The sequence below is a fragment of the Amphiura filiformis genome, chromosome 1, assembly GCF_039555335.1.
Source record: "Amphiura filiformis chromosome 1, Afil_fr2py, whole genome shotgun sequence".
Lineage (NCBI taxonomy): Eukaryota > Metazoa > Echinodermata > Ophiuroidea > Amphilepidida > Amphiuridae > Amphiura > Amphiura filiformis.
In genome coordinates this window covers 80,312,351-80,327,973 of record NC_092628.1, presented here as the reverse complement: position 1 = coordinate 80,327,973, position 15,623 = coordinate 80,312,351, and the positions used below count along the sequence as shown (strand labels likewise).

At 37.4% G+C, this 15,623-nt stretch overlaps 1 protein-coding gene across 1 annotated transcript in view; it reads left to right on the top strand.

Annotated features, from left to right (window-relative positions):
- The window catches only part of LOC140154337 (RIMS-binding protein 2-like), a 150,741-nt gene that overhangs the window by 94,323 nt on the left and 40,795 nt on the right, over positions 1-15,623 (top strand). The window contains 4 exon segments of the mRNA XM_072176910.1: positions 171-488; positions 3,045-3,142; positions 11,758-11,820; positions 11,822-11,998. Coding sequence (XP_072033011.1) covers positions 171-488; positions 3,045-3,142; positions 11,758-11,820; positions 11,822-11,998 — 656 coding nt within the window.

Genomic DNA, 15,623 nt, shown 5'->3' with positions numbered 1-15,623 from the left:
TATAATGAATACTGCAACTCTTCTCTTACAGCTAGTCAATGGCGATGTTTCAGCAACCTATGCATGAATATGAATGAAAACAATACAAATCCCAATCAAAAGCATTTTCCATCAAACATACCCATTTATTCATTGCTTTAATGTTGTGTCTTCCCCAAACTGTCCCACAGATATAAGCCAAGCATTCCAACATGGAAAAACTAGTCACCTAACAAGCTCAGAAGAAAACTATGACCTCAATAACCACGCCCGTCATCGACTCACCCCTGATGAAAAACTCCTGCTTGCAGAAGCTGGGGTAGAGGGCTTAGATAGCGAGACAGATATATCTTTTGCCGCACGAGTTCACCAACTGTCCATGTCGGATACTTTGGATGAATATGAAGGGAAAGGTCATTATGGGGTCATAGGTGATGATGGGTTCATTTATGACTGTGATAGCAAAGGGGATACTGGTGATGAGGTTATAGGTGACCTTGAGGTCAAAGGTGAGATTGTTTGCCAGCATGTTATCATCATCTCCAGTTGCATCATCATTTGGATTGATTGAGCTTTAACTTTAACCCTTGACCTCAACTAAGTACTAATCCATGATCTAATCCATAGCATGTTTCTCAACAGGACAATCATAATACATAGGGATAGCTAACATATTTACTAATCTTAACTTTTCAAATTTCAGAAAATGTGACCAATATTCCTGATCCACCACCTTAACCATTTGATATGTCTGCAATCCTCTTAAGCTTTTAGTCATTTGCCATTTCATTTCATTATTTCAGAGTACTAATTGATTCATGTAATTCCATTTGAGTATGCCATCAATTCATAATAATGCTTATAACATGAACATTTCATTTCATACCATGCTTGTTACTTATATCCAGCAAACCCTCTACACCTCTTTTTCACTTTCACCCAAAACACATGCAGCTCTTTGCCAAATTGATAAAAGATAACTTACATGTAAAACCCATCAAGTTATCTCTTTGTTGCCATGGTAACTCGAGTGTAAGCAGGAAACCCAAACCTTCAGAACCAAATTGTGTTAGGAGTTTGGTAGTATCTTGTCTCACTGCATTACCACGGTTTAGGTACTTGAAATTGAACGAAAGTTGGAAATCCAGATGGTTAGTGTCATGAAACATAGAAAGAGTTTTATTAAAAAGAGGATTTTGCCTCGCCCCTTTTATTCCATCCGATGCCTGGAGTGAAGGGAAAAGCACCATTTTTATTATTTTGCTTGTTTTTATCCATCTCTCTTGACATTTAAGTTCTGCCTTAGCATCTTCAGATTCAACTGCGTCATTCTCTCAGGAATAGTTTGCATGTAGGCTATTCCAGTTGTAATCCATACACCCCCTATGGAAGACATGGCCTTAATCTCCCACACAGGGAGTGTGAATTTCAAATGGGGGTTATCTAAATGGGTGACTCCATTTGAAAACTACACCCCTGTGTGGGAGATTAAGGTTATGTCTTCCATAGGGGGTGTATGGATTTCAATTTGAATAGCCCAGTTGTTGCCATAACCGGAGGCAACCTGCAAAGCAAGCAGTTACGTCCTGTACACATTAAGTCATTGCATCCTAAGCCTAGCTAGTCATCGCATTATGTAGGTACCAAAATTCATTTCAAGTGCATTGAAGCTGTTATGTTTGACATGTTGAAACAGTGAAGAGGTAGGCACCTTAATCGTGCATTGAATATACCGGGATTGGATATAGCAATTGTGGTAGCTAGCAGATATAGAATGCTGCCCTCACATTTGCAAAAGCAATGTTGTCCCAGGATTTTTAACAAAATGAAAGGGGTGGGGTAGGGCGAGGTATCTTAAGAATAATGAACTAAAGTTAGTATTTTGTTGATATTTGAGTAAAGGTTATCGCTGATAAGTCAGACGTGATATAGGTCCTGTGCAGTACCTATTTTCACAGTTAATTACAAAGCATGGCTTTTGGTACCACAAATTTAAAGCTGCAAAATCTAGTTCTAACCCGAGATCAAAGCCCTACTTCATTTCTAAGGTTAGTTTTTACTCAAAAAAATGAAACAAAACAAAACAAAACAAAAAAACCAGCTCAATTGTGCTCATTTATGGCAATTTGTTTAATAATTTACCCATATTTAAGGTTTTTTGGTAAAAATCTAACCCATTTTTGGGTGATTTTTGAAAGCATCAACTTAGTGTCAATGGATTTTCTGTGAAAAACTTACCCCATGTCTTTAGAATTGTTGTGAAAAACAGATCCATTTGGGCGACACATCCAGGTATACTTAAACATTGAAGTACTTTCCCCGGTACCAATCATCACTATGCAATCATGGTAGGCCTACTCTATCTTGTATCCCCCCTAATTCCTACAGACATGTTGACTACACAAGCATCATGTGAACTCATTATTTATCCATTTTTATTTTATCATGTCAACGTTTGAAATTATTTTATGTAGTGCATGATGACCATGTTCATATTGAAATCTATAATGATGTTTCTTAGATATTGGTTATCTTCATTTGCTCCAGGTTTGTTATTCATTGCATTTTGTTTAAGTGATGTGTTTTAGTGTGTATCCTATTGAAAATGTAACACAAAAAGAAACATCTCACCACTTATAAGATGAGTCTCTTTACACATGTTATTAAAAGAAAAATCAGAATTTACCAAGAAGCTCAACTGCTCAGTACCAGAATTGGGTAAGTGCAATAGCAGCGCTGTGAACATTTGGCAGTATATTGTACTCATCTACATGTGGCAGCTACACATGGCAGTTATTGCACTTACCTACTTCTGGCACTGAGCAGTCGAGTTATTACTTTTCATTCTTCATACATTAATTCATATTTGATTTAAATGATTTGTTTTTATCTAGAATCATCCATCACATAACTTCAATTGCAATTTGATTTACACTCATGTTCCTCCCTTCATGCTGGTAAAAATTACCTGGGGAAAAATAAGGTTCTCTCTCTGTTATTCATCATTGCTATTTAAGTTTTTTAAATATTAAGATGTCATTATTTTTCCTTTTGTTTCCAAACAGATTTGAGCGAGAGGTCACATCCATCAGTAAGGTCAACAGGGTCAGATAAGCGGGCAGTGGCTGGTGGCAGGAGGAATGGGACAAAGGTCAATGGACAAGTAAGTAAATGGATATGTATATTGCTTGGTTGCGTCACACTTTCAGATAGGAATGGTTTGTTAATGCGCTGTCATTTAGTGCTGTGTACTGGTTTACATTGTATAAAGAAATATGTGTACATCCATATCAAAACGATGCACTTGTCGGGTGCTACATGTGTCTCATTTCACATAGTAGCTAGGAATAAATACCAGACTTATCTCTGAAGTGGAGGTCACTTCAAATCATCCCCAAGTCACATGGTTTGGAAATACAGAGAACATTCCTTAACCATGTGGCTTGGGGATGATTTGAAGTGACCTCCGCTTGAGATGAATCTGGCTTTATTCCTAGCTATTATGTGAAATGAGACACATGTAGCACCCGACAAGTGCATCGTTTTGATATGGATGTACACATATTTCATCTTGTGAGTGTGGAATGGCTGCCTTATGTTAGATTTTGAAATTACATTTGTAGAGTTATCCAAAAACCTGACAAATGTATTGATCATTAGGGCATTAGGTTTTGAGATTGCTCCTTGTGCTTCTGGAAGCATCTTACACTGCTGCCCTCATTCATTCTGGATTGATGACTGAGAAAACTATGTGGACAAAAGTGACAGATTTTGCAACAGGATTCCTGTGGCATAGACCATGCACAGTTGTGTACAAATGGACCTTTTGACCGAGTTTATTGTTTTTAGAACTTCAGAACGCGATCTTGTCACATTGACACAGTACAGCAACGCGGTACATAAGCGCCGCTAGTCAGTTGCGCTATAGCGCACAACCAAAGTCGCATTGAATATTTTCAGAAGTCCGTCATGATATGAACTGCTTAACACAGTACATGGGCAGTGTAGACAGCTGGTGGAGTAAGTCTAGAAGCATCTCATGTCCTGTGACCCTCAGACTTGATACCTTAACAGTGCTTCAAATTTTAAATGACAAAGGGCAGCTGTTGCACATACAGCTTTCTTGCATTCACATCAATGTAATTTTGTTGAAATGCCAATGTAATTACTGTTCCCTTTGTTTTCAATACAGATTTGAGTAAGATTTTACTGATGTTGCCCTTGTGAATTTAAACAAGATACTTTGCTTGCCTGAATAAATCAAATCATTATTACAATCTCATCGGCTGATATCATAAAGCAATATCATATTTTATGCTCCACCTCTGATGACAGGGCATGGTTTATTGAGGATTTTAATTAAACTCAAATTGACAGCAGATCCATATTACATTTATTTATAAATTTGACCAAAACGCAGCACCATATTTCAATTACAGTTACAGTCCCTAATTTGTGTAGTCAATTTCCACAAGCAGTGGGTTATCCCCATGTCCATCTGCCGTCGTCCCTTTAGACACGTTTCAAGGCTGATCAAAGTGTGAATTAGCTTGTTAATCTCAGCGCATTTGGCAGGTAATGAGGCGTGACATACAGAGCCAGTCTCAATGCGTCTTGGTCCGAGAAAGATTGAGTGTAATGCTGCAAACCTGGACTGCAAACCGGGACTGCAAAAATCTAATTAAACTTAATGGTAATAAAAGGTCTGCATTGTTACTCCCAATGGTAATAATTAGAAATTGAACAAGACTTGAAATGGTGTAACTGATACATGTGTTATACTGATCTTAGTGGGCGTAAGTTAGCCATACAGTCCCAGTACCTTTCCTATATTCAAGATACATCGAGGCATTAGTGTGACCATTTTGTGACCATGGGTCACATGTAGCAAGGGTCACATGTGACCCTACCCATGTACCCATGATCTATTTTAGGGTTAGGAAGAGACACTAGGGTCACATCTTTTGTCGTGTGTGACCCCACCAAACTTACCTTACAGCATTGCTTTAACCCTAGCACTTGGGTTAGAGGTATAGGGCCAGGGTTGAAGTGAAAATGAGTTTATTTAGGTAGGGTCATGGTTGACCCAGGGTCACATTGACCCAGGGTCACGTTTGACGCAGCGTCTCAAACTGGTCAAATCCTCTGGGCATGGTGTGCGGAAATTGGCTTAATTTTCCCATTTTATATGTTATCTATACATATTTTCAAAAGCTAACTCTTGGAAAGTTCTTTTTGGTTGATTTTACATAAGTTGTAACATGACCTTACCATGACAGCAACCCACCTCTTGATGGGAGCTATTATTTCAATAAGTGGTTGTCTTAATTATATTTAAATACACCTGTTGTTTAATACCCAATTCAACAAACAGAAGATATTTTTATCTTGGCCCCTTTGCAATGAGGTGGGAGATTCACCCTAGCGTATTATTCAGTAGAGACTTTGCAAGATGATGAGATATACATGCAAGACATGGTTGCATCGGGCCTCCTCTTACTGGGCTTTCCAGTTTTGCACTATTTTCACGCTCTCAAATGTTCACATTTTCATTGTTCCGTCTTCAGTGTCGTTTTAAAATGTCACAAAAAGGTGACAGAGTGTTTAATTGCATCTGCTAGTACCGCTTCGTGATAGTGGAACGCGTGTATGGATTCAGTTTGATTTGACGAAAAGGACTTTGTGAAGGTCAAAAGTAAAGTGGATGTTATATATTGTGGTCGGTTTGTAGTTTGGCAAGATTGAGTTTGAGACAGAGAGTCGTAAAATTGCGACTGCAGCCATTTTGAAATGGGCAGGCTGTGCATTTGGTTAAAGGTGGCAAGATATGTATATGGAAGCTTTCAATATGTTTGATTATCAGGTGAGTCTAGTATGTTGCATTTACTCCATTTGCTACGTTTGCTCGTTACACTTGCTACATTATGTTATGCTTGCTTGCTACATTAGGTTTGTTGCTACACTATGGGCGATATGTAGGTTTGTGCTTTATTTCAGAGTAGCAGGTGGCACATTGTGATATTAGGCATTTTTGGTGTAGCAAACCACTACCAGGGCATTGCATGAGTCCTTTGTAACAAAAGGTTGTATGTCATGATTGCATTCATAGCATCGAGCATCCTTTTGCTATAGGATGTAATAACTTTGCTCTTTGATGTTTATCAAGTAAAAGGATGCCTCTGTTGAATAGCTTGAAGGTATACAGTTGTATATTGCAATATTTGTAATAATATAAATCAAATTTACTTTACAAATTTTGTACTGATTTATTAGGTACTTCAGGGAATAAGCCTTCAGACTTTTCAGCCGGATCTCCAACTCTTTGTTTGCTTTATATTTTTGTATCATAAATCTTGTGTTTTATGAAGGAAGTCAAATATATGGATGATAAATTCAGTGTATCACGGATGTTTCAATCAGGTGTAATAAATGATATTGGGCAAGTCTACACAGAAAGTTGGTCCACATCAATGCGCACTTGTGGGATGTGGATCAATGTGATCTCATCTTATTCACAACAGTGTGCACAAACGGTATTACGCCATGAGTGCCTACACGCAGACAACATTGTGTCGTGAGCATCCTACATGCATATGCACTGTAACACACTTGCAAGAAACACGTTCACTAAGATCATTTCCCAAATGTGGATCAGAGGATCGTGTAGACATTTGTTGTTATGGATTGATGCTGATCATGCTCTTGTGTGGAATCGCCACTTCCATATGTTAGAAAGAAAATATTTTGTCAAAAGTGAAACAAGTCACCCTACATGAGACTCTATCATTATAAGGATTGAGTCTAGCCAATTGCATTGAAGAAATGGTCTATATTGCCAGGATGAAAGATTATGAAATATGTGCATATGGTCAGTGAAAAATCTAAAATGCTGATTTGGATCTCTTTGTGGAGTCTCGTGTTTCAGTTTTGCTTCTCTTTTTATTGATGTATCTTGATTAAAAGATGTGGCCACCATAATATTACCATACACTGGGCTATTCCATTTAAAATCCTTACTACCCCTGTGGAAGATTTTAGATTTTGGAATATCTTCCATAGGGGGAGTATGAATTTCAAATAGGATGAACATATTAGGCAGCTCTATTTGAATCTCTTACACCCTCTGAGCAAGATTCAAACTGAATCTTCTACAGAGGGAAGGTGAATTTCAAATAGAGCTACCTAGGCTCATTCCACTTGAAATTCATACTCCTTCTGTAGAAGATATTTCCAAAATCTTCCACAGGGGTAGTGTGGATTTTAAAAGGGACAGCCCGTTAACCTGTGGCAGAATCTATTTATTTCAACCTAAAGAGAAACTCACAATATGTGAAATCACAGATTATCTTGTTTTGTAACACTCCTTCTTGTTCAGTATTCTACACAGGCTATTTATGTGTACTGTATTGATTTAAATAGATTCTTGTTTAGTTTGCAAATCATCAATACAGAATATTCTGTATTTTGTTTTGCATGCTAAATGTGTTTGCGTCTAGCTCTGCAGAATATATGTTTTTGTCAATTAGATAAAAATGCAGCTCAAATAGACCATTTTAAGTTAAAAGGTCAAAATCAGAGCGGGCTCTTGATGCAGGTTATAAACAAAATCATATTACAGACGTCATAGATTTGCGCACATTTAAATTTTGTGAGTTTATTTTGTTTATTTATTGATATTTTTGGTGGAAAATATGTGCGATTCACTAAATTTGAAAGGAACATTAGAAAGTGCTCAATATTTAATAGCAAGAAAGAATTGATGTGGTCTAAAATGATATTTGACTGAAGTTTGAGACAAATGATGCATCGAAAAGCATAAGGGAAAGAGGAACCATGCATCACATAATTAAACATGAAATTACAATGGAAACATAACATGCATTCATGAGATAAACCAGAGAAAAACTTTGGACATACCTACCTGCATGGGGACTTGAACCACAGACCTTTTGCTTTTCCGGGGAACACATGAACCACTGAGCAACACATACTGTCCCTGATAAACAGGACTCAAGTCTGGTACTTAAGTATATGAGCAGTCAGGGTAAATAGTACTAACAACACATAACACACCAGTGTACAAGATCAATTAATGATGCTTACCCACCAGCCTAATATAATCATACAAACAAGGGAAGAGGCTTACGTATCGAACATAGAAACATTCAAACATTATTAACTAGAGCACAAGATCAAATTAATGATGCTTAATCGCTATTCTTAATATATCAATAATACATCAAAAAGCCTTTTAATGAAATGACCAAACGAATCTGGTCAATACATGTTGGTTGCACTTGCACATCACATTTCATATTACATCGCTGTAAAGTAAGCACCATGACTGCATCCAGTTCTTACATCTACTAAAGGCACTAGAGTGGATTCCTTTGGTATGATCTAATGTGTACATTTTTGGTTCACTTGTGTAGACAACATTATATTGATCTGAAAAATGTTTGTTTCTTGAAATAACTTTCTAAAAAAGTGGGATATTCCTAAAAAGGTGGGATGTTCTCCTACATATTGCATGAGGAAAGTTTTTGAAAGCCTGTTACGACATGTTGACCATGGTAGATGAAGAAAAAGGTAGCATAGATAGAGGAATGAACTGTAGAATAAACTCCAACATGATTGAACATGTCCTTCAAGTTAGAGGAGGGTCAAGTAGGGATCATGGGCCCTATATAGGATCTACGGTTCTACCTTCATGTAAACCTCTGTCTATACTTTGAAATGAGCCATTAGGATTTGTTTGGAGAAGGGAACTTTGAGAGGGGGGCACTTGCATATCAGGGCTATATATATAGGTATGCAAGTAAGTGGATAATTTATTGGGCTAGTCCTATGAAATCACAACTAACAAGGTATTCACTGTTTTAGTGATCCTTTTTGTCTCAGTTCCTATGTTCCACATTGTGCATGTGCATTTCTCACAAAGGAATTTATAATTTGATTCTATACCCTGTCGACTTTGTGTAAGTTTCAGGTCCCAATAACCTTCTCAAGCAGTTAACAAGCTAATGTTTAATGCCTGAAAGTGTAGTCCAGGGAAAATAGCTGAGTGAAGAATTGTTACTATTGTTACTTTTTGTCTCGCCTGAATGTTCAGGGAGAGACTTAGTAATCACTATGGTGTGTGTGTGTCCGTGTGTGTGTGTGTGTGTGTGCGTGTGTGCGTGTGTGTGTTCGGAAAAAGCTTGTGAACGCGTTATCTTGAGAACCGTAAGTGCTATGATGATGAAACTTTATAGGGGGTAGCATGACCAGAGGGTGTCGACCTGATTAGATTTTGAGCGCAAAATATGGTAATTAAGTACCTAATTTGCATAATTTATGCGTAATAAGCAAAATACCTTGTGAACAGATTATCTGGAGATCCGTATGGGGTACAGTGACGTAAGTTGGTGGGGAGTAGCGTGGCCAGATGTTCTCGACCTGATTAGATTTTCAGCGCAAAATATGCTAATTAAGTACCTAATTTGCATAATTTATGCGTATTTGATGCGTATCAAGCAAAAAAAACCTTGTGAACAGCTTATCTGGAGATCTGTATGGGGTACAGTGGCGTTACTTGGTGGGGAGTAAGCGTGGCCAGATGTTCTCGACCTGATTAGATTTTCAGCGCAAAATATGCTAATTAAGTACCTAATTTGCATAATTTATGCGTATTTGCTGCGTATCAAGCAAAAAAACCTTGTGAACAGCTTATCTGGAGATCCGTATGGGGTACAGTGACGTAACTTGGTGAGGAGTAGCGGGGCCAGAGGTTCTCGACCTGAATGGATTTTGAGCGTAAAATATGGTAATTAAGTACCTAATTTGCATAATATATGCGTAATAAGCAAAATACCTTGTGAACAGAGTATCTGGAGATCCGTATGGGGTACAGTGACGTAACTTGGTGGGGAGTTGCGTGGCCAGAGGTACTCGACCTGATTAGATTTTCATGAGGTCAAAGGTCACATACAAGGTCAAAGGTCAACTGAGGTCACCAAATCTTTTAATAATTAATTTTCAACTGTGCATCACATATCCCAATAACAGCTTGATCGGTCATGTAATTAAGGAAATATGACGACTTTAAGATAGTCGCTTTCTTTGTAAAGTCTAGCAAAGTAGCACTTTCAATGAGTGATAACTCGTAAAGGAAGCATCTTTCTGTTTTGATTTATTTGATGAAATAGTTCTTTGGTATTGCCAAATTTGATTTTTCAGCGCAACATACTTTTTCCAATTTTGTGAGGTCAAAGGTAACATACAAGGTCAAAGGTCAACTGAGGTCACCAAATCTTTTAATAATTAATTTTCAACTGTGCATCACATATCCCAATAACAGCTTGATCGGTCATGTAATTAAGGAAATATGACGACTTTAAGATAGTCGCTTTCCATGTAAAGTATAGCAAAGTAGCACTTTCAATGAGTGATAACTCGTAAAGGAAGCATCTTTCTGTTTTGATTTATTACTTTGATGAAATAGTTCTTTGGTTTTGCCAAATTTTTGGAAGGTCATTACGGGTCATCCGAGGTCACTCAGGGTCATCTGAGGTCAAGTTATTAAAAACTTCGTATGGGCATGAAACTTGGTGGGTACAGTCATCATTTAAAGCCAAATTTTTGGAAGGTCATTTTGGGGTCACCAGGGGTCATCTGAGGTCAAATTAGTAAAAACTGTCGTATGGACATGAAACTTGGTGGGTACAGTCAACATTTAAAGCCAAATTTTTGGAAGGTCATTTTGGGGTCACCAGGGGTCATCTGAGGTCAAATTAGTAAAAACTGTCGTATGGACATGAAACTTGGTGGGTACAGTCAACATTTCAAGCCAAATTTTGGAAGGTCATTTCGGGGTCATCTGAGGTCAAATTAGTAAAAACTGTTGGATGGACATGGAACTTGGTGGGTACAGTCAACATTTAAAGCCAAATATTTGGAAGGTAATTTCGGAGTCACTAGGGGTCATCTGAGGACAAATTAGTAAAAACTCGTATGGGCATGAAACTTGATGGGTACAGTCAACATTTAAAGCCAAATTTTTGGAAGGTCATTTCGAGGCCACCAGGGGTCATCTGAGGTCAAATTAGTAAAACTTTCGTATGGGCATGAAACTTAGCACGAGGGGTACAGTCAACATTTAGAGCCAAAATTTTAGAAGGTCATTTCAGGGCCACCAGGGGTCATCTGAGGTCATATTAGTAAAAACTGTTGCATGGGCATGAAACTTGGTGGGTACAGTTACCATCGGCCAGATAATCGTGCCCAGCCGATAACCGCCAAATTCATTTACCTCTCTACCAACAGTTATCGCAAAAGCAGGCGGTCACAAAAGCAGGCGAGACTCGTGGTTCGAGAACCGCCTTGTTTTTGTAATTCTTGTTCTAATTTTATTATAAACACCGAGTTGTGTAACTCAGTATACTATGGATTGCACCTTTTGGATAATCATATCATTTTCTATAAATTATCTCTGTGTTGGGAAAAACACATCTGAATAGGCAGGTGTTTTTATGGGGCATAGATTCAGGCTGTGTGTTTGAGTCCTTGGGTCTTGAGCCTATGCTATATGAAGTCCAAGTTAACAACAGTACTGGAAAGAAATGACAAATAGGATAGGAAGAAATTGTGATATAGAAACAAAGTGAATATATTTTGAGCAAATATCAATTGTGCCACTCACTCATTTGGTTTTGTTTACTGTTTGTATGTTTTTGTTCGTTTTACCAAGTACAAATTACTCCTAATAACATTTTGATATTCTTTTTTATATTTTTTCAGCTTGACTCAGCCAGTGAGGCTGATGAGTTAATGGATGACCTTAGTGAGAAGTTTGACGTGCCATCTTAGATCGCGTCTGCAAGCCTCGTAAGCCTCTTCAGGAGGACCCATTAGTAAACTGGCAGTGTTTATAGCTAGATATAACTACACACCTCACCTAGACTCACCTAATGAGAACCCGGATGCTGAATTACCTTTAACGGCTGGGGATTATATCTATGTTTATGGTGACCCTGATGATGTAAGTGAGGGGAAATAGAGAGATTTGGGTCTACATTAAATGCATCTGTTTGTGCTCAATATATTTTGTTTCACAAAAAACTTTTTTTTGTCAAAATGTGGTGTGCCATACGTCATATGTATGCAATTTTCAAAGTTCATATCCTATGTAATTTTCAAGAATGTCAAGAAATTGTGTATACATTTGGACAAGTTAGTTTTATGGTTTTCGAGTTGTTGGCCAACTGCAGAAAACCTAAAATATTTGACTGTCTTAAAAACTCAAGAACTGCTAGACCTATTAATGCAATTTCTGAATTCCTCAGAAAATGTCCTTACAGATGCCCCCTTTTACACAAATGTGGTGTTTAAGCACAAATGGATGCATGTTAATTTGAGGGAAACTCAGTATTTTGTTACCTAGGCCCTACTGCTATCACTGATCAGGATGTACCCCTTTGAAATATCAATTTTAAGTAATTTAATGTGCTCAGTCAATTTGTTAGACTTAACCCTATGAGTACTACCTGCTGATTGGTTAGAAGAAGACTATTATGATTTATTGAGCCAATTACCAGCATGGTAAGAACAATGGTAGGGCTGAGTTGAATTGAGCTTAAATATCTAGAAGCTGTATTTTAATTGGTCACTCAGATGGATATATCACATAACTAACCAATCAGAAATGCTGTAAGAAAGGCAGTATGCCTCATTACTATTGCCCAAGATACCTCTTCAAATGTGACATTTATGTCATCCTGGATATGGCTCTGTAGCCTAGAGTGCAGAACTTGAATTGGCTTAAATTACAAAACACATCACACCCAAGACTGACTATAAACGGGGTAAATTGAGGCAATCAAGCTGTTATAAAATGAGTCCGTGTTCAGGGAAGTTATATAGCCAGTTAAATCCACCATGACTCAAACACTCCTCGAAACACAAAGTAGAAACAATAAAACTGAAATGTGTATTTTGCTTATGCTACACTTTTCTTCTTGATATCAGCAAGAGTTATTATTATAAATTGCACGATTCTGTCTCATCCAACTCAAACTTTTAGTCTTCACACCCTGTGCAGTAATTCACACAAGGCCCCTGTTTTTGTCAAGCAAGCTTCTTTAATTTGTCACAGACGGTTGTCTGCAACACGTTTTAAGCAAGACTAATGAACTTAATTCTAGTGGTCAGTCAGAGATGTTTTTCAATGGACCACGTATTATGCCTGGATATATATCCATTATAAAGCCAGGCTCTTCCATCACGTCCCATTTCCATTACAACTAAATGCTGTGTAGATGTGTCTGATGGAGCTGTAGGCAGACTACTTTTGACCCATTAGGTTTCATATAACAGCAGAACTTGTGTCATATACAACTTTACTAATGGTAAACATCTAAAGGTGGTGCAGGCAGATCATGGATTTATGTCTCAAAGTCTGATTTCCCTCAAAATTCACGGTAGTATCATCAAAGGATTCAAATCAATAAATACATTTAGTCTGCTATCTATGGGTTACCCCCAGGACTACCAACCCAACTTTTTTTTTAGCTTCCTTTTATGTCTTATAACACATTCAAGATGTTGGCCCCCCTAAAAGTATCCTGGCACTCTGTGATAATATTCAAGATGACGTCCAAAATAGCCTCCAAAATGGTAAAATTGTAGAAGAAATCTGTCTTGAATTCGCCAAGAAATATTTGTTGGTGCATCCGGAATGTGTTATGCTTGTATAGGACCATAAAAGAAAGCTAAAACAGTTGGTGTGGTAGAGGTTGGATGGGGGTATATGCAAATTTTGAGGTTAGTTTGCTACTCCTTTGACCTTTTGACATTAGCACAATATAGAGATTCAACAGAATATAACATTGATATTTTAGTTACAGTGCCCCTGACTGGGTAAAAAAATAATTTTACAAACATTGTTTTATTCATTTTGCCGAAATAATCTATATAGGTGCAATTGTGGGTTGTGTGGCAAAGAACTTCAAGATGCAGGTATTGTGGCAATGAAATATTTCAGTTTCTTGCCATTGTTATATTTGCATCAGATTTGTTATTATGATTCCTTGGGAAACTTGTGAATTTTGTGAATCCATGACATATGTAATGGATTTAAAAAATACATTCTTTGTTAATTTGTAAAATAAACCCAAAGCCTAAAATGACACACATGTACATAATCCTAAGTGAGATTTGATAAATGTTCAACCATTTAAAAGAAAATGATGAAAAAGTGGAAAAAAATAGGAATGGCTACTTGTTAGTGTCACCTGAATGAAGATGATTGTAGTATCGCCTAGAGCACACACGTTTCATAAGTCTGTTTTCAATGTGCGGACTTTTAACCATAATGTGACAACTTGAGACTAAATGAAGTGTATACGTGGTTGACTCCCAACCTACTAATGAAAACCCAAACTGGGAAAAAAGAGAGGAAAAGTTCCTCAAGTAAATGAAACTTTCATGAAGCTATAACCTAACCTGGAAAAACTGATGAGAGATATTGAATGAATACAATTTGAAAATGTATTATTATTTGTGGCTTAGTTTTTACCATCAAAATGTGTAAAAAGCCAAAGCTTCTTCCAGGGCTTTGCCCTCAATCCCCTATACTGCATCGCATCTATTAGTATACATGCTTTACACTCAAAAAGGTTCCCTTCCTTTCACCCCATCCAAACCGATTCTAGGCCTCTCAGTGAGTTTGTATACAGTGAGGCCAACTCAGCCTACAATTAGATAAATGGAGGTATGTAGACAGTTACAGGCAGGGATAGACAGTTTTTGAAGGAGTTGCATTCTGCCTGTATACAGGTCTCCTCGATGCATTTCTTTTGAATTTTGACGAGACACAACAGACATCTTGACCATGTCTTTGTTTGTTTATGTCTCAACTGAACAGTCAATTCTAATGCAACTATAAGGACCATTCAATATTTACGCAGGGGGATGGGATTTTAAAGGTGGAATCAGAATTTGTTGGGTGTCTTGAAGGGAATCTGAATTTTTTTACTCGAGCCATGAGGGGGGAATGTCTCAACTGAACAGTCAATTCTAAAGCATTTAAAGGACCATTCAATAAAAGGTGGAATCAGAATTTTTTGGTTTCTGGAGGGGAATCTGAATTTTTTGCTTGAACCATGAGGGGGAATGTTAAGTTATAAATGGTGAAAAGGGGGAAAACAAGGAGGGAATCTGAAAATATTTTAGCAGATTGTGAAGTTTGTTGTCAATTTTTTTTACTAAACTCCCACTCCCCATGGCGTAAATATTAAAAGGTCCCTAAAGCTAAGTAAAAAAATCCAAAAAAACAAGACCAATGATCATTGCCAACATATTAGTAAATGGCTGCTAAACAAAATGCAGATTTTAATATGTTGGATTAGTCAAGGATAAACTTTTGCTCATAACACCATTTTGGAAAATATCAACTTTTTTTCTTTTACTCCAGGAACCTCAAAACCTTTATTTTCTAGAGTGATGTGATGTGTTATATGAATTTGTCTCTGAAATAACATAAAATAGATTGTACTTTTTTCATAATGACATTCGGCTTCTAAAATAACGTCCTTGGATTGTATTTAATGTTAGCCCAGAGTTGTGATTCCTGGCTGGCCTTGTAATGTTCCTGTATCCTTCCATCA